Source organism: Pimephales promelas, chromosome 23, assembly GCF_988280905.1.
Source record: "Pimephales promelas chromosome 23, fPimPro1.hap1.1, whole genome shotgun sequence".
Lineage (NCBI taxonomy): Eukaryota > Metazoa > Chordata > Actinopteri > Cypriniformes > Leuciscidae > Pimephales > Pimephales promelas.
Window position 1 is genome coordinate 17,772,457 of NC_142791.1, and position 19,883 is coordinate 17,792,339.

A 19,883-nucleotide genomic window follows, 5' to 3' on the forward strand; every position below is an offset into this window, starting at 1 on the left:
CACCCACTGCTGTGAGTGGATACCAGTTTTGCACATTATAATTTTCTATCATCATCATCATTATAATTCATAATTAATTAAAAGAGTTTCAGCTCACTCGTCGGTGCACGTGGGGGAAATTGTTATGAAAACGTCCAATATTAACCGGAATGATTCACCAATACATGTTTGACCCAGAGTCCGTGTGTTGCACCATTCCTGTCAGATCCAATATAGACGGCACAGCACCGTTTTTTAATCTTAAGGCCTGTTCACACCAGGACAAATTTTGCGCACGATATTCGCCGATGTTTAACGCCTCGTGACTAAACAAATGGCACCGATATGAGTGTGCACACCAACGCGGAAAACGCCACACGTAAAAGCATCATTTAAAAAAACGCCTCGTGTTAATTTTTTTCTTAGTTTGAAGCGGAGCGTCAAAAACAATCCGACCAATGAGATTGGTGCTTTTTGCTCACGTGTCTGGAGCTTCTGAAGTTACAGTAAAACAAAACTTGGGGGCGCTCAGACACAAAACGGTCTTGCCGAGCACACATACATAATGGAGAAGAGATCTACACCAAGTAGCGTCGCCATCTACACTGCAAGAAATAAGACGAGGAAGATGCAACGCAAGATGAATGTAGAGCTGCTGGTCTCGTTGGTGTTAGAACATAAAGTACTATATGACAAACGCGACTGCGACTACAAACGTCCTGATAAAAGAGAACAGTTATGGAGTGGTATTGCAGAGCAAATCGGCGCCATCTAATGTCAGGGAATGAATTTGCATGTTTATTTGGCTCATCGTCAGTGAAAATCGCTTGGGTGTGAACACAAAAACGTTTTGAAAAAACGCTGGAGAATAATGCGCGGCGATATCCGTCCCGGTGTGTACGGCCCTTTAATCGGTCTGCAAATCCAGTCTTGTTTAAAAACAATCCTCAGTGAAATGAAGCGAACAAACGCACAATGAAGCATTGAGGTAGGCATCTATGTTATTTAGCTATGCGTGTAATGCGCAAATCGGTGGGCGGGGCTAAACCGGCCATGTTGAAGTAGGAGTTGATCTTCTACGGGGGTGGTGTTTTATTCTCATTGAGGTCATAGTTGCTCACTTTGAAAAACGAGTCGTTTGCTGAGCCTGGTGTCAGTAAAAGCTTTTATTGGACTAACAAGGACGTTTTCAGTTCTGAAACTTACAGGGTATTCTTATAATATGATGACCTCTTAGATATTGAAAGCTCAAGGAAAATTTGATTTCTCAGTTCATCAACCCTTTAATTCCAGTGGTACTGGTGGACTTCCAAGGGAGATTCGAGCATGTCTTTGCATCATTACGTCACATCTGTACACATAGAGAAGAGTCTCGGCAAGTAGACTATATTAAGTCATTATGTCACATCTGTACACATAGAGAAGAGTCTCGGCTAGTAGACTATATTGAGTCATTACGTCACATCTGTACACATAAAGAAGAGTCTCGGCTAGTAGACTATATTGAGTCATTACGTCACATCTGTACACATAAAGAAGAGTCTCGGCTAGTAGACTATATTGAGTCATTACGTCACATCTGTACACATAAAGAAGAGTCTCGGCTAGTAGACTATATTGAGTCATTACGTCACATCTGTACACATAAAGAAGAGTCTCGGCTAGTAGACTATATTGAGTCATTACGTCACATCTGTACACATAAAGAAGAGTCTCGGCTAGTAGACTATATTGAGTCATTACGTCACATCTGTACACATAAAGAAGAGTCTCGGCTAGTAGACTATATTGAGTCATTACGTCACATCTGTACACATAAAGAAGAGTCTCGGCTAGTAGACTATATTGAGTCATTACGTCACATCTGAACACATAAAGAAGAGTCTCGGCTAGTAGACTATATTGAGTCATTACGTCACATCTGTACACATAAAGAAGAGTCTCGGCTAGTAGACTATATTGAGTCATTACGTCACATCTGAACACATAAAGAAGAGTCTCGGCTAGTAGACTATATTGAGTCATTACGTCACATCTGTACACATAAAGAAGAGTCTCGGCTAGTAGACTATATTGAGTCATTACGTCACATCTGTACACATAAAGAAGAGTCTCGGCTAGTAGACTATATTGAGTCATTACGTCACATCTGTACACATAAAGAAGAGTCTCGGCTAGTAGACTATATTGAGTCATTACGTCACATCTGTACACATAAAGAAGAGTCTCGGCTAGTAGACTATATTGAGTCATTACGTCACATCTGTACACATAAAGAAGAGTCTCGGCTAGTAGACTATATTGAGTCATTACGTCACATCTGTACACATAAAGAAGAGTCTCGGCTAGTAGACTATATTGAGTCATTACGTCACATCTGTACACATAAAGAAGAGTCTCGGCTAGTAGACTATATTGAGTCATTACGTCACATCTGTACACATAAAGAAGAGTCTCGGCTAGTAGACTATATTGAGTCATTACGTCACATCTGTACACATAAAGAAGAGTCTCGGCTAGTAGACTATATTGAGTCATTACGTCACATCTGAACACATAAAGAAGAGTCTCGGCTAGTAGACTATATTGAGTCATTACGTCACATCTGTACACATAAAGAAGAGTCTCGGCTAGTAGACTATATTGAGTCATTACGTCACATCTGTACACATAAAGAAGAGTCTCGGCTAGTAGACTATATTGAGTCATTACGTCACATCTGTACACATAAAGAAGAGTCTCGGCTAGTAGACTATATTGAGTCATTACGTCACATCTGTACACATAAAGAAGAGTCTCGGCTAGTAGACTATATTGAGTCATTACGTCACATCTGTACACATAAAGAAGAGTCTCGGCTAGTAGACTATATTGAGTCATTACGTCACATCTGTACACATAAAGAAGAGTCTCGGCTAGTAGACTATATTGAGTCATTACGTCACATCTGTACACATAAAGAAGAGTCTCGGCTAGTAGACTATATTGAGTCATTACGTCACATCTGTACACATAAAGAAGAGTCTCGGCTAGTAGACTATATTGAGTCATTACGTCACATCTGTACACATAAAGAAGAGTCTCGGCTAGTAGACTATATTGAGTCATTACGTCACATCTGAACACATAAAGAAGAGTCTCGGCTAGTAGACTATATTGAGTCATTACGTCACATCTGTACACATAAAGAAGAGTCTCGGCTAGTAGACTATATTGAGTCATTACGTCACATCTGAACACATAAAGAAGAGTCTCGGCTAGTAGACTATATTGAGTCATTACGTCACATCTGTACACATAAAGAAGAGTCTCGGCTAGTAGACTATATTGAGTCATTACGTCACATCTGTACACATAAAGAAGAGTCTCGGCTAGTAGACTATATTGAGTCATTACGTCACATCTGTACACATAAAGAAGAGTCTCGGCTAGTAGACTATATTGAGTCATTACGTCACATCTGTACACATAAAGAAGAGTCTCGGCTAGTAGACTATATTGAGTCATTACGTTCGGACTTCAGAGTGGCTACAGAAAAAAAGAGACTGCAACCGGACCCATGCTAAACTAAGATAAATAACGAAAGGACATTACATGTAGTCACGCAATGCTTGCTTACGTTGTTAACAAACAATTTGAGAACAAAGTATGATTTGCGATTTTTAGATTTAATCAGCGCTATTTACTGCAATGTCAGAACCAGAACAAAAGTGGATGTTACTATTTTGATGATATTAGTAAAAATTCTTATGTTGGTCTGTCATACTTCCAAAAGGCATAATCTGCGATTGCAAATGACAATATCCACATCGGCGCGGTGACTGACAGCTGCACACTCTCCTCAAACATTGTGTTCATCCACGCTGTCGAGTCGAACTACAACTCACGTAGAGTTATTAATTCCCGCGAATGACTGCAATTGCAAATTTCAAACAGAGGTGCCGACAAAGAGGAAAAACTGCGGACTGTGGCTCTTTAAATCTGAATGAGGGTTTGCACAGGACTACTGAACATCTGAAAAACACAAACCTAAAAAAAGTTTGTCTCTGAGAGCATCTCAACAAAGAAAAATGGTAATATTTAATCTTCCTTAGCTATTTTTGCAGTAAAATTACTTACACTAACACTAAACTACATTAACAATGAAATATTGGCAAGAATCCCCTGTGATTTACCTATAAAAATACCAAAAAAAAACAATGACTAAACTATTTGGCTGCATGGCATTTGTGATTTTTCTCGGAATAACATGCACAGATGAATCATAAACACTGAGATCAGGAACATTTGAAGAAAATAAAACTTTTAGCCAATTTTTATTTCAAGTTGACTTTAAAAAACAAAGACTGGGTCATCGGTGTCTTAACACAAATGGATTTGGTTTCTAAATCAAGAATCACACAATTTAGTACCAATTACGGTCGGGAGAAATATTAAACAAGTTAGTTTTCATACGATTAGAACAAATACATGTTTATGTGGAACTAGAAGAAAATATTCATTAAGACGCAATGTTTAAAAAACATTGTTAAAGAGATAATCCACCCAAAAATGAAAATCCTGTCATAATTTACTCACCCTCAAGTTGTTGCAAACCTGTATGAGTTGCTCTCTCCTGTTGAACACAAAAGAAGATATTTTGAAGAATGTTGGTAATAAAACATCTGACAGACCCCATTGACTTCCATAGTAGGAAAATAAATACTATTAAAGTCAATGAACATTCTTCAAAATATCTTCTTTTAGGTTCAGCAGAAGAGAGAAACTCACACAGGTTTGGAACAACTTGAGGGCGAGTAAATGAAGACATGATTTTCATTTTTGGGTGAACTATCCCTTTAAGACAAAGATGAAGACTAAAACTGTCAAGACTTAGATACTTGCTACAAATTGAAAAGTTAGAAGCTGATATTCCAGAACACAAACCAGTGCAATAAACATCAACAAAACACATGACGAATGAGGTAATAGGGCTCTCTTTTAATTCATCTGCTCATTAGGTGTCCTTGCTTACCGCCACCAAGATCTTGAGTGTGAATGAACAGTGCGTTAGTGGTTGGTGTGAAGAATGAATTAAATTGGTAAAAACCTGTTGCCATGAGCCAAAAATACTGGATGTGAAAGCCAGTGATTTGGGGGAGACTGGGGAGGAAGTTATTTGGTCCCCTGATCTGCGTCTTCGACGCCCAGTACCAACACCACCACAGGTGTAATGAATCCAGGTACCTATAGAGTCAGGGCTAGACACACTCAGGGGGCTCTCTTCCTGGAAGTGAGACAGGGGGCAGAAACAGCACAGTCATGCAACGTTAACAACAGTCCGGCTACGTGTCCACCAACATTCACCACATGAAGGCTTTACTCAAGAGGAGACGGAAAGCTATATGTGCGCTCATACTTTGCCAGCAGGCGTCTTGAAAAAGTCTGTCTGCGTTGGGGACTAAAACAGAAAACAAAAAAGAGAGAGTTGCAACATAGCCCTTTAAAAGTTTATTTTCTGTATAGACAAGGGAATGTGCGATTCAACTACATGTCATGTCTTTTTGTCTACATTTTTTTTCATGGAAACGACTTGAATCTTACATCTCAATAGGGTTTTAGGCTAAAATTATACACACCTGTCTATTTGAAGTGCTTTTCGAAAATTATGTGATAAACACAAACCACCATCTTACTCTAAAATAGCTATGTAGATAATTTCTATATTCAATACTTTTTTTGATCAAATACATAACTTCCATTTTTGGGATGCATCAATTTGTTTTTTATATCTCGTTTCGCAAAGGATCATCCATGGCTAGGTTGGCATTACATGGTTTTAATGCAGGCCATGGGTGTGTGTGACCTTTATAGAACGGTGATTAAAGGGATAGTTCACTTTGAAATTAATTTTTGACATGTTTTAGCTTACCTCAAGGGCATCCAAGATGTAGGTCTCTTTGTTTCCACAGTATTTTCAAGGGAAAGTGATCTGAAGGCATGGGCGCTTCGGTCTGCGCAAGCGCTGGAAAGCCCCGGAAGTTATCTCTCACGCATGTACGTCACTCATTGTTTACACAGAGATTTGAGAAATATTACCCTTCTTCACTGTGAAGATCTAAACATATTTAGACATACAGGAAATTGCAATGGAAGATGATTTCGATATATCAACAGGCAACGTTGATTTCACTTCAAGAGATCACTTCCGGCGCTTTCCGGCACTTGCACAGACCGAAGCGCGCGCCTTCAGATCACTTGGACGTGGCTGTGGTCACAAGAGGTAAAAATTATATAAATACTGTTCGTTTTCTCACACAAACCACTCGTTTATTGTCTTAGGCCATCAATGTGTACTTATATTTACGAGTCATTAAATCATGTTTAATTTGGACTTCTCTGTGGATGCTCTTTGAGGTGGTGACCATAGACCTGCATTATATGAATGACTGACAAGAACGGTTTGAAAAATATCAAAATAAAAGCCTTAAAATATCAAAATTGAAAATACTGTGGAAACAAAGACACCTACATCTTGGATGCCCTTGAGGTAAGCTAAAACATATAAAAAAAAATAATTTCAAAGTGAACTACCCCTTTAAACTGACTGGAACTACCTGTGCATAAAACGGGTGGAACACCTTCCAGACAATCATGAGTATTCAGGCAGACGATGATATAATGATGGCAATAAATCATATTTTTTACAGAAGCAAGGGCTGTAATTATTTTGTTATTTAGTGTATTAATTTGGCAAGAGATGGACATTAGAAGGAAAAATGTAGTTTTAGAAATATACAGGTGAAATTTCATTTAGGCAAAAATAATGGGCCTAAAAAAAAGAAAACCACCACCATTCTTTTGATTTGCATAGTGCAACTCAATGACTAACTTAGAATTATAACAAATATTTTGAAATATTACACTAAAATGCAATACATAAAGGTACACTATTGTAACTTTTGGCCCTCTATTGGTTAAAAAACAAAACTGCATGCCTGTGACTGTGCGGATGAATATGATTATGGGCAGCCAACTTTACTCTATAGACCATTTTGCAAGATGTAAACAACACGGGTCCAGAAACACTTCCTGTTTCAGTTTGTAACTGTTTTCTTTATTTCACATGTAAAGAAAACATCTTAAAGATGTTTGTTTAACTTTTTGATTCACTTTTAAAGGTTCTGTTGGTTGTATTTTATCCCAGCTTTTATGTAGTGTTAAAAAACTGAAACAGGAAGTGCTTCTAAACCAGCGTTGTTTACATCTTGCAAAATGGTCTATTTACGGATATGACGAGACACACATAGGTGCAATATCCTGCGAAAACCATCCTGTCAGGACTAAAATAGAAATATTATAAAAGGCCTACCATAGTAAATCAGGGTAAGACAAAAACACATTTTGTAAGAAGGTTTGATGATGCATTAACTCATTTTGAACAAAACAAAGTTAGATAGTGTACCTTTAACATGCAACTGTACAACATTCCTAGAACAACAACATATGCAAGTCATTCACTCCCATTTTGAGCCAGCTTATATGCTTTAAAATGATGAACTGAACTGAACTGATGAAAACAAAATACAAAAACATCAACCCGTTTCCTAAAAAACAAATTCAATGGAAAGAAACTGAGAATGAAAAGAAGACGTTGGCACAGTCATTACATTAAGGACAGGTAAAGGCGCATTGACGTGAAGAGAGACGCAGTTGAAATTGATGAAAATCAAACACAATTTTTCCACATTAATGTATGATGTGAATGTCACCGCAATGGGGAAAAAAGTAAGATACATAAAATTCATTATGCACAGTACATACACTATGAGACAAAAGTTTGGAAACACTGAATTTGTTTCTTGCGATCTTAAAAAGTCTAAATACATTATTGTACATAAACTCATAAACAGAATTTTTCTGGGTGTTTGAGTGACTGTGTGTGTGGGCGTTTGCTGCAATGAAGGCAGAGTATTCATTTCGAACGTTGATTAAATGGTGATTCCATTATAAACAACATTTTCTGAGATGTTAAAGCAACACTAAAGAACTTTTATTCTATGGTCACCCTACAGGTTGGAATTGTCCATTACCGCTGTCGTAAATAATTGAGCCTACCGCATCCTACTGTTGCACACGCGCTCGCTGTTTATCCACAGACAAGGTAGAGTATGTTGCATGATTTCGCGAAAGTATGATGTATTGTGACATCAGAAATGAAGAAAAACAAAATAATGACTATTGTAAAGCAAGTCAAATTTGTAGTTTTCTTATGTCTCATTAGAACTACAGAAATGCAACTCGATCTGCCAATCTTGCATAGCATGGATATATCAGATATAGGGCTGCAAAGCAGAGGCATAAGTGCATTTCTCCCTGTTACTACTTAATGAACCACTGATATGATTTTGGAAACATTATTTTAAGGTAAAAAATGTTCTTTAGTGTAGCTTTAACAGAGATTTTTGTGTTGCACATCATAGAGGACAATGTTAGCATCTGTTAGCAATGGTTCATTTTCTTCTGGGTTTACAATCTATATTATCTTAACATCAGGATGTAACATTTTACAGCGCTATAGTACATTGATGATGCAGAATTATGAATGAATCGTGGCCTTGACAAGACTCTGTCTTTATATATATATATATATATATATATATATACAGTATATATATATATATATATACACACATATATTATATATGCTAAATATGAAGAAAAACAACAAAGTGCTTTGTCACACTACATTCGGATGGATTGTTTCACTTAAATTTGCAGTAAAAGGTTCGAGCTCTGTGTAGATAAGCCTTAACTCATGCATTAATAATTGTCTCTGTCAAAGCTAAGCTTCTATGTACAATTTACATATGCATGGAAGAATAGTGATAAATTGGAAATTACTAGAAGAAAGGTTTTCAGTGACCCTTTATAATGATAACATATAATAACTTACTTCCACAGAGCCGATCTTTTTGGAGCGGGGAAGAGGGGACTTGCGGTGGATGTAAATGGGATCCGACACCATGGGGCGGAACATCATCAGGGCTCGATCCGGCTCGTCCCGCTTGGCACCAGCGGCCTCCTCGTCACTGTCATTATGGGATTTCTTCTTGGAGCCCTCATTCTACAGAGACATCAAACATTCAAGATTCAATGACAGAGACTGAGAAACACTGCAAATACAGACATATAACAGTACATCAATAGCAACTATCAATTGAGATGGAATGTTTCTTGTATCACCAATTTTTTCCCGACCTCAGCAAAAGGAAATATGCAGAATAGCAGAAAAAAAAAAAGATTTCTAACATTCAAAACAATAGTCATCAGTCTCAGCAAACCTCTCTGGATGCTGGTCTGTATCCAAACCCAGATGGCAGGTTTTTATCTTCTTCGCAGCCTTTAGCTCCTGGACTGAAATGAAGCTCCACATGGAAACGGTCCTCTGATGAAGGATCCTACACATACAAAGACCATTTTGCAAGATGTAAACAAAACTGGTCCAGAAGCACTTCCTATTTCAGTTGTTTAACACTACATAAAAGCTGGGATAAAATACAACCAACAGAACATATAAAACTGAATCAAAAAGTTAAACAAACATCTTTAAGATTTTTTCCCCAGATAGCAAACTGACATTGAATCAACGTGGAAATATGACATCGAAACAACGTTGATCTGACATTGTTTTGCTCATCGAATTAACGTTGAACCAACGTCAGACGCGTCATTCTTTCAAAACTAACGGAAAATCAACTTGAAATCAACGCGTTGTTTCAACGTTATGAAAGCAAACCAATTTTCGATTTTCATTTAGCTTTGAAGAATGCCGCGTCTGACGTTGGTTCAACGTTAATTCGATGAGCAAAATCAACGTTGTTTCAATGTCATGAGAGACGTCGTTTCCACATTGATTCAATGTCAGTTTGCTGTCTGGGTCTTTACATGTGAAATAAAGAAAACAGTTACAAACTGAAACAGGAAGTGTTTCTGGACCCGTGTTGTTCACATCCTTGTACATCATACATACTGTATATATGTTATGTTATATATATATACGTAGCATGACATTTTAAGGGCCAGATTTTCTTAATAGGGCAAATTTGCGTGAGAGCTCAATAAAAACGTAGAATTCCTGAAGTTCTGCTTGTGATCTACTGACGACTTGCAAATTAAAGAATACAGACGCATCCGGATCATTTCCATAACACACAATCTACCAAGAGCAGCGCAAACTAGCGTCTAGTTTAAGACAAGCTTTTTTTGGGTGTTAAACAATAGAGAAAATACCAGTAAATAGCGCAAACCTTTAAATCACCTAGCATGATTCATTCAAATATCTCCACACATTTATTTTGGGTCTGAAAGGGAAACTCCAGTAAATGCTTATGTAATAATTACAGCCAGAAAAATAACCCTGTCCACTCCTTCTCAGCGCTAATCTTCCACTGCGTGTCTTCCCAAAAGTAGTCATTTTTAACGCCAAAAAAGGGTTTAAGCTGTAAATCTGGTACGCAAGACTGTACCACAAGTTTTGTGCGCTCAAATTATGATCTTACACGTGCAGAATTATGCCAAAATCATTCTATACATTTCAAAACACAGAAAAACAAAAGTATTTTACTTTATATTTCTACCATTTAAAAGTATTGCATGTGACGTCCTCGTACCTTGTTTGGGTCTTCATAGAGCATGATGACTATCTGTGTCATGTAGTTCAGCTCACTGACGATTTTAAGGTAATCCATGGCTCTCCTCCATTGGTCATCTTTGGCCTCCTGAGGATACAGCGAAAACAATTCCTTTGAGCAGAAATACATTTTGCATGGTATAGCCAAAAACAGCCAGAATATTACAATGTACTGATTACATTCACATTACATGTTTATATGAAAGCTGATATAACTGAAGACATACATCACAGAGGGCGCCGTAACGCAGGATAGACAGCAGTGAGTGTACGTGACTCTCACTGGTGAAGTAAAGTCTTGTCCGCACATGGCGTTCAGGAGACATGACTCCCCGGGAATATCTGTGCAGAAAAGAAAAATCAACTACTTATAATTCACCCCAAAAGTGAATTAATTCACTTTAATTAACAGCCAACTATTAATGCATTAATACATTAAATGGGTCATGACATACAGGTTTTTATTAATTTATCTATCGCTCTTTGGGGTCAACTTATAATGTAAGTTTTATGCACCAATCTGTCCATTTCGCACTATGTCTTTGACCACAGGAATGATGCTTGGTTTTTGTGCCGTTTCTTTTTCAATATTTCAACGTTAATGGCCATGACTGGCTAACACCTCCCACTATGATCCAAGCAAAGCCATTTTGAAAACTCTGCATGATGTGCTGGATGTACTCTATGTGCATTGATCACAGTTCATATAAAAAGCTAGTTTTTCTGTTGTTCAACAGATGGACAAAAACGATGAGTGAATATTTAAAACAAATCTTTGTGTTGCAAAAATTAACTCAACTTTTATGGGTTTGGAAAGACATGGGTAGGGCCCTATGAAATCCGTTTTATTGTTTCCCAAATTCCATTTTTTCCATTTTAATTTTTGGGAATTAGGTTTTTTTTTACACTTGACTGTTATTTTAGTCGTAAAAAAAGTATGCTTTTAAAGTTAATGATTAAAATGTATTAAAAAATAAAAATACATTAGGAATGACCTTAAATTTATTGAGGTAATACAGACATTTACTCAGGAGCCTTTTCAGGACAAATACTGCACGATGCAACATAACACTGCACTCTTCAAGTAACAACAAAATATGGTTATGAGCTTTAAACTGTAATATAAATTATATTCGTTTATATAAGTTTAAATAAAGTCACACTCTGTCTCTCACGGAGTTCGCTTAGCTTTCGTCCAGTCCGCTGCCTCATAGACAGACGCGGTGTGCACGTTGTGTATGTGTGTGTGTGTGTTCGAGAGAGCGGGGAAATACAACTGAAAGAGCTGCGTGTTTTAAATAGTGTTAAAAACCGAAACGCAGTATGTGGCGGCAAATTAGTCAATGTGTGGGAAACACTGCATAAGTCACGTGCGAACTGCTCGGCTCGGCACTGACTACTTAAAGCGTCGAGTTTCTTAACTTTTAGCCAACGAAAGCAGGGCCGCGAAGAGCCGCTTCGCCATGCTTTCATCATTGGAGCTGAAATGACGGGTTGAGGGGTTTGTGTCGCCCAGATTTCCTTCCCCTGGTCTGCATTTTCACCAGATATGCATTCATCTCCCACACAAAAACCGAATTTCAAACCAAATATGTAAAAATCCACGAAATTCCGCATTAACACTAGATTCTGCGTTAATTGGCCAATTCCGCGATTCCGTCCGTGATTTCGTTATCGCGGAAATCATAGGGCCCTACATGGGTGATTAAATGACAGAATTGTTATTTTTAGGTGAACTATCCCTTTAAGTTTTTACATGCGCAATGAATGTCATAAGAGAATTGTATTCCACATGCTTCAGTTCTTGAACTGTGTATTGGCTAGTTCTCTTTTATGAGTGTTATATTCTCAGACTATATCTTACACTGGGTGCAGTTTATTCACAGTGTCATCATCCTGGGTCCTCTGTAGGTCAGAGCGGATCTTGCGAATTAGAGGTGTACAGTAACCTTTGGCTATGTCCAGTTTCTCAGGCTGAGAAATACCATATTCCTGACAAGAGAAAACAAGGACAATTTCAAGAAAATATTCAAACAGTGCCATATAAATATAGCAGCTCTCATAATTCACTTAATTGATTTTTGATTAAAAGCAAAATTGCCTTTTACCTGTGGGATGACAATGTCAGCCAGTGCTTTGGATAAGCGGTAAATTTCCATGGTGTGGTCAAGCTTTAATGAGCTGTTGTGCTGCACATCATATTTGATGCAGTCGTAGATATCAGGTATCTTGCTGATGTTGTACCGGCCATTCTTCATCTTGAAATCCTTCTCGAGTTTAGACCATCGACGCAGCATCAGCTCAAGAGTCTCACTGTGGTACAACTGGATATCTGATTAAAAAAATACACAACCACACTCAACCAACACACCCTCTCGCTCCAAAACCCTGTCCGCCAAATGTATGTCAGCCAACCTGATGTTAGCTGTAGAAACAACACTTAAGAGATTTGGTATTAAAAAACTAAATAAATAAAATTGGGTTTAAAGGGGTAGTTCACTTTGAAATTAATTTTTTGATATGTTTTAGCTTACCTCAAGGGCATCCAAGATGTAGGTGTCTTTGTTTCCACAGTATTTTCAATTTTGACATTTTTCGGTCAAACCGTTGTTGTCTGTCAGTCAACTAATGCAGGTTTAGGGGGTCCACCTCAAAGAGCATGCACAGAGAAGTCCAAATTAAACATGATTTAATGACTCGTGAATGTAAGTACGCAATGATGGCCTAAGACACGAAATGAGCGGTGTGTGTGAGAAAACGAACAGTATTTATATCGTTTTTACCTCTTGTTAACAGCCATGTTGAACTGATCTGAATAAGATGTCCAACTGAACCGAACTGAACCGTGTCCAATGTTACACCAGAAGTGATCTCTCGCGCGTCTACGTCACGCATTATTTACATGGAGATTTCGGAAGTTTTACCTTTCACTAAAGATATTTAGATACATCGAAACCGTCTTCCATTCCAATTTCCCGTATATCTAAATATGTTTTGTGAAAAGTAAAACTTCCGAAATATCTATGTAAACAATGCGTGACGTAGACGGGCGAGAGATCACTTCAGGCGTAACGTTGGACACGATTCAGTTCGGTTAAGTTGGACATCTGATTCAGATCAGTTCAACATGGCTGTTAACAAGAGGTAAAAACTATATAAATACTGTTCGTTTTCTCACACAAACCGCTCGTTTCGTGTCTTAGGCCATCAATGTGTACTTACATTTACGAGTCATTAAATCATGTTTAATTTGGACTTCTCTGTGCATGCTCTTTGAGGTGGACCCCCATACTTGCATTATATGACTGATAGACAACGGTTTGTCCGAAAAATGTCAAAATTGAAAATACTATGGAAACATAGACACCTACATCTTGGATTCCCTTGAGGTAAGCTAAAACATATCAAAAATTAATTTCAAAGTGAACTACCCCTTGAACATCATAACTAATGACATCAATACAATATTGATGTACATGCATCTAAATATCTCACATTAAATCTCATATTTGTATTTATGTTGGTTTCAAACATTTTACAAAAACCATTGAAAAAAACAGATCAATAATTATAAATTAAAATAATAATAAACTGAGCAATTCCAATAGGGTCCTCACACAATCGGTGCTCAGGCCCTAAAAAAACCTTATAAACAACATTAATACTTAAAATCAGGTAAATTCAATGAACTACAATGCAGAATCAGAAATTTTGATCATTCTCACAGGTATGTCAGAAATGCATTTGTAATATTTCTTTGAATTAGCCCAGTAACACTGCAGTCATTGAAGTTTGTTTATACATCATGTCTACAAATGATGTACCATTAAATATTTGTAAGTGCAGCATTTGAAACGTGTACCTGCTGATTTGGGGTCTTCCATCCTCTGGCGGACCTGCAGCGTTAGGCTCTGAATGAGGGAGTACACCTTATCACAGGTCTTCACAGGGTTTTTGATCATCTGCATGGACTTCACAAGGGATGTGCTGGAGGTGGGCGCCAGCTGGTCCACAAATAAAACACACACCATCACCACTCACAGCAACAGAGAAAAGCTCAGGCTATTTACACAAGGTGTTCATTTCCTCTTCTTCACGAGGTGTAAATAACAGTATTTTCTTTGCACTGAGTGTAAATAGTTGTTAGATGCCATTTATAGTGGCAGATACAGTGTATTTGCTGTACATTATAAAACAGTACGCAATAACAACATATTCAATGCATAAGATTACATTTGTTAAAACCATAAATAAATGCTGCCTTATTGGGACATTACTTGTCCCTGTCCGTAAACCTACCCGATATACCCATTTTTTCCCATTATTAAATACCCGTTAGGCAATTTACTTATTTCAAACTCGGGTCTAACACCGTCGTCTTACTTTTCACAACACTGATCTTGTTAACAGATGGGTTTCTTTAGTCATTTTGTCTTGCTCCATCAGACATTTGAGGGTGGAGGAATTTGCATTAAAAATTGGATAAATTCTACAACATCTTTCAGTGGCAAATTCACAGTTGCATCAGTTTTAATTAAGTCAAGGGCCTAATGACAACTACTCAAAAGCAAAAAGATGAACAACACAGTTCAATTCTTTACAGACCAATAGAAATGTCCTACATTTCAAATCTATTAAGCGACCTTGTCAAGCGAAATATGATTGTCCCTTACCTTCTCGAAGTCTTCTGGCGTGAAGTCTCTGTCCTTCTGCAGGATCTCATGAAGTCGTGCTTTGACTTTCTGCTGGCAACTGCTTAGGGAGTCGCTGTCACTGTCCAGCAGGCCGTTCATATTGGCACTTTTCACCATCTGAACCAGGATGGGCGTCAGCTCTCCCTCTAACGCCAGCAGGCCCTGAGGATACCACACACACACACACACACACACACACGTCCCGTCGTTTATAAGAGGAATAATGGTAACACTTTACAATAAGGTTTGTTAGTTAACTACATTACTTAACATTAACAAAGATAAAAAATAAAAAATTAGGCCATGTTAATTTCAACATTTACTAATACTTTATTAAAATCTTGTTAACATTAGTTAATGTACTGTGAAAGAGCTGTATTTGTATTAACTAACATTAAGAAAGATTAACAGGCGAGAAAATAAGAAAATTATGGGAGTAGAGATGGACTTTTCATTCACTACTATATATCTAGGTAAAATATCGGGTAATGTTTTAGACAAGGATAAATATTTACTAAAAATATTGTTAGCAAGCTGTAGGAAAGCAATAACCCGTAAATGGTTGCAGGTGGATCCTTCAAATAAGGATCAATGGCTAGGGATTGTAAACGAAATATACAGTATGGAGAGGCTTTGGGAAAAATGGATTATGCATGTAAACCATTGAGTGTGATATTATATATCAAGATGTTGGAATTATTTTGTGATACTGTCTGATATTTTAACATCCATGATAACTTTTGTGTTCTTTGTTCCAATAAAAAAAAAAAGTAAAAAAAAAAAGAAAGATTAACAAATACTGTAACAAATGCTCATTGTTAGTTCAAGTTAGTTAATACATTAGCTAAAATTAACTAATTAACCTTATTGTAAAGTGTTAAAGAAATATGTTTTAATTCAGCTGCCAAAATAAACATTAAAGCATGCGATTAAAAAATCTTTAAAACAATTTATGCTTTTAACAACAATTTAACATTATAAGATTAAATCTGAAGTTTTAATGTTACTTTTGCAAACGCTGCAGCAGTCATCTGAACACGTCCCTCATCAGAGGCGTATATCTTCAGGTCGTGCCTGTATGTGCTGTGCAGACGGAGAAGCCCACAGCCAGGGAAGCCAGCGTAGTCACCTGAGACGCAGGAGGAAAACCATAAAAAACAAGAGGCGGACGGAACAGGGGCAGTGTGTGTGTGTGTGTGTGAAGTACCTTGTCCTCCAGGGTACATACACCTAAAGGCCCGACCGAGCTCTTCGGCCTGAACCCTGCCAGCTGGAGTCAACTCGCCACCCCACTTCAAGACCAGCAACAGTGATGGGTCATCCCTCCGCACATCTCAACAAACACACACACACAATCAATATCAAATCTCTTTTATCACATTTAGTTCTAAAGTCCCCCTGTAGTCGATAATTTCATCCCTTAAAACTCATCTTTGATCACCAAAATGACATATTTAAAAACCTTTCCTTGAAAAAAAAAATGATTCATGACATGTATTGAATGAAACTCGACACCCATGCCACATTTAGTATGAGCGGTTCTATGAATATGCAAATGAGCCCCGTCTCCACTCACTCACTCAGCTCAGAGTTCCACTGGTTGATGATCACACATTGATCTGATTGGTTACAAGGTAGTTTGTGACGTTAGAAACACCGGCAATTTCAAACCGTGTTTTTGAGACTGTCTTTGGTTCACTGCAGTTTTTAGTTCAATTTTAAGTTAACATACCAGATACAAATCAAAGCTCACTGAATAAGAAATAAGAAATAAATGAATAAGAAATTACAGAGAGAGGGAGGGTTCACTGCAGTTTTAAGGAGAAAATACTCAGCAATGCTGTCGACAGATGAATTTACAGTACACATAGTTTGTCTTAGAGTACATTAAAAACACCACATAGACTTATAAACAACATTAAAAGCTTGATTTTCACTACAGGGGGCTTTAATAAAATGTAACTGATCTTACACATACATAAAACTAATGTAAACAGATGGAAGGTCTAAGAAACGGCCTGAAAATGAATTAAAACCAGCCAAAAGCTTGCTTGTGCAAGACCATCGTTACCTTCCTCTTCACTGGACGTTTTAGGGCAACCATGTGGTAGATATGTTAATTGAACCTTGCGATTAATGCCAGAGAAATGGCCGTACCTAAACAAACAGAATGAGATATTAGAAACAGGACTGAAATATAGCTGTATGTATATTTAAATGTAACGGGGCCAAGCGTGACAAAATCATAAGTGGCATAAAACTAGGCTTGATACAGCTAGGAAAAGTGGTTCAAAAAACACAAAAGCTGCCATCAGATTGATACACAGTATCTTGTAAATTAGTTTTATGGAGTTCTTGCCATCAAATCAATAATGCTTTGCTTTACATGTGAAAGGTTTGGTATAACAAAATTTTTCACTAGCATGGTCCGAATATGATCTAAAGGCGATACTAAATTAAATAGACACTGTAGCATTCGTTTGATAAAAAAATCAAAATAGAGAAATCTGTGTCTTCAAACATTTCAAACCCAATGTTGACATGCCATTTAATGAGAAGATTCACCCCAAAATAAAAATCCTTTCATCATTTACTCACCCTCATGTCATTGAAAACACTATGCCTTTCACTCTTGTGGAAAACGAACAGACACAATACGTGTCTCAACAGCTGTGTTGCTTGGCCCCTACTAATGAACTTACAGGAAGACTTACATTTCGAGGACTGTTTTCAGCTGTTCAAGCTTTGCTTTACTCTCCTCAATTTCTGAATCGTTATTTTGGCCCAGTTCTACCAACAGCTGTCTGGCAATGTCCAACACTTCCTGTTCAATTCAATCAAATATAACTTATTATCTTGAAATGAAACCTTTAGATATAAGGGGTGAATATTATTCCTTATTCATTGCTAAATCAAAAATGTATTTACTTGGAGTTGCTTTGGCTTTTTCAGTTTCAGTTTCCCACTTTTGTAACCTTCACATTTTTCAAAGAGGTCAAAAAATCTGAAAGACACAAAATGAGAAATTAACAAAGGACAGGCTTTAGCTAATGCCTGGTTCAGATAACACGATTTTAACCCGATTTTGGCAAGATCCGTTTGACGTAGCGCGTCGTGGGGAATCGCAAACGGGAAGCAAGATTCAATCGTATCATCTCGTATAGTGTGTCATAGTGGGCGACAACCTAAATCGCGTCTGCGATGCTTCACGACATCACAATAAAAAGACTAACATGTTTAATTTTTTTAACGGTCGTCCATGATGGTTCCGACACATGTATGAGGTTGACCAATAGGAGCACAGAAGCTTAGTGGTACACAACTTTCAAAAATGGCGAAACGAAAGAGAGACGATGGTGGTAACGTTAAAACTAAAGGTAAAAATATATAAGAAAACATTTTACCTCAAGTTCTTTTTGGAGGATTGACAGCCCATACTGTCTTCTTCGAGAAATCCAGGAACGTGTCCATTGTCGGGTTTTCTTTCTTTTTTTACTTTTTTCTGAACACAGGACAGCCAAAACAACACTCACTGCGTCATCCATTGTTTGTTTACGTTCGTTTCCGGAAATCACTCGCTACTAGTTTCGCCTTCTCGATGACATCAGGTGCGTCGTTAAAGGGATACTCCACTTTTTTTGGAAATAGGCTCATTTTACCACTCCCCCAGAGTTAAACAGTTGGGGTTTACCGTTTTTGAATGTATTCAGACGATTTTTTGATATTTAGAAGAATATCAGTTACGAGACAGTTTCTGGTCTCATTGACTTCCATAGTATATATTTTTTCCTACTATGGAAGACAATGAGACCAGAAACTGTCTGGTTACTGATATTCTTCTAAATATCAAAAAATCGTCTGAATACATTCAAAAACGGTAAACCCCAACTGTTTAACTCTGGGGGAGTGGTAAAATGAGCCTATTTCCCAAAAAAGTGGAGTATCCCTTTAAAGATAGCACGCGATGACTGGTCAGGAAGCAACGTGTAGTCTGACAGTGTCTTGTCCCCACACGACAAGATTTTAGGAGTCAAAATCGCGTAATCTGACACAGTGACTATCATAACAGATAAAAAAAATTGTGTAATCTGAACCAGGCATAAGCATACCATCACTTTAAAGGGATAGTTCACTTTGAAATTAATTTTTGATATGTTTTAGCTTACCTCAAGGGGATCCAAGATGTAGGTGTCTTTGTTTCCACAGCATTTTCAATTTTGACATTTTTCAGTCAAACCGTTGTTGTCTGTCAGTCATACACTGGAGGTGAAGGGGGTCCTCAATCGGTTCACCTCAACAAAGAGCATGCACAGAGAAGTCAAAATTAAACATGATTTAATGACTCGTACATGTAAGTATACATTGATGGCCTAAGACACGAAACGAGCGGTTTGTGTGAGAAAACGAACAGTATTTATATAGTTTTACCTCTTGTAATCATAGCCATGACAAAATGATCTGACGGCACGGGCGCTTCGGTCTGCGCATGCGCCGGAAGTGATCGCTTGTGCGCCTACGTCACTCTTTGTTTATACAGA

The 19,883-nt window shown here is 37.7% G+C and overlaps 1 protein-coding gene across 16 annotated transcripts in view; it reads right to left on the reverse strand.

Moving 5' to 3' along the window:
* The window catches only part of ppip5k2 (diphosphoinositol pentakisphosphate kinase 2), a 61,662-nt gene that overhangs the window by 19,059 nt on the left and 22,720 nt on the right, over nucleotides 1-19,883 (reverse strand). For 7 of the 16 annotated variants that reach the window (XM_089126477.1, XM_089126476.1, XM_089126475.1 and 4 more), the window contains exons 13-27: nucleotides 18,274-18,349; nucleotides 18,060-18,169; nucleotides 17,417-17,502; nucleotides 16,553-16,678; nucleotides 16,353-16,474; nucleotides 15,325-15,507; nucleotides 14,514-14,655; nucleotides 12,760-12,983; nucleotides 12,516-12,643; nucleotides 10,879-10,993; nucleotides 10,632-10,739; nucleotides 9,303-9,419; nucleotides 8,915-9,085; nucleotides 5,378-5,419; nucleotides 5,069-5,245 (exon numbers count right to left, since the gene is read on the reverse strand). In XM_089126477.1, the coding sequence (XP_088982603.1) occupies nucleotides 5,069-5,245; nucleotides 5,378-5,419; nucleotides 8,915-9,085; nucleotides 9,303-9,419; nucleotides 10,632-10,739; nucleotides 10,879-10,993; nucleotides 12,516-12,643; nucleotides 12,760-12,983; nucleotides 14,514-14,655; nucleotides 15,325-15,507; nucleotides 16,353-16,474; nucleotides 16,553-16,678; nucleotides 17,417-17,502; nucleotides 18,060-18,169; nucleotides 18,274-18,349 (1,927 nt within the window). Of the gene's footprint in view, nucleotides 1-5,068; nucleotides 5,246-5,377; nucleotides 5,420-8,914; nucleotides 9,086-9,302; nucleotides 9,420-10,631; nucleotides 10,740-10,878; nucleotides 10,994-12,515; nucleotides 12,644-12,759; nucleotides 12,984-14,513; nucleotides 14,656-15,324; nucleotides 15,508-16,352; nucleotides 16,679-17,416; nucleotides 17,503-18,059; nucleotides 18,170-18,273; nucleotides 18,350-19,883 lie in introns of all 16 variants that reach the window. The other 9 variants (XM_089126484.1, XM_089126483.1, XM_089126482.1 and 6 more) reach the window with 4 other exon arrangements.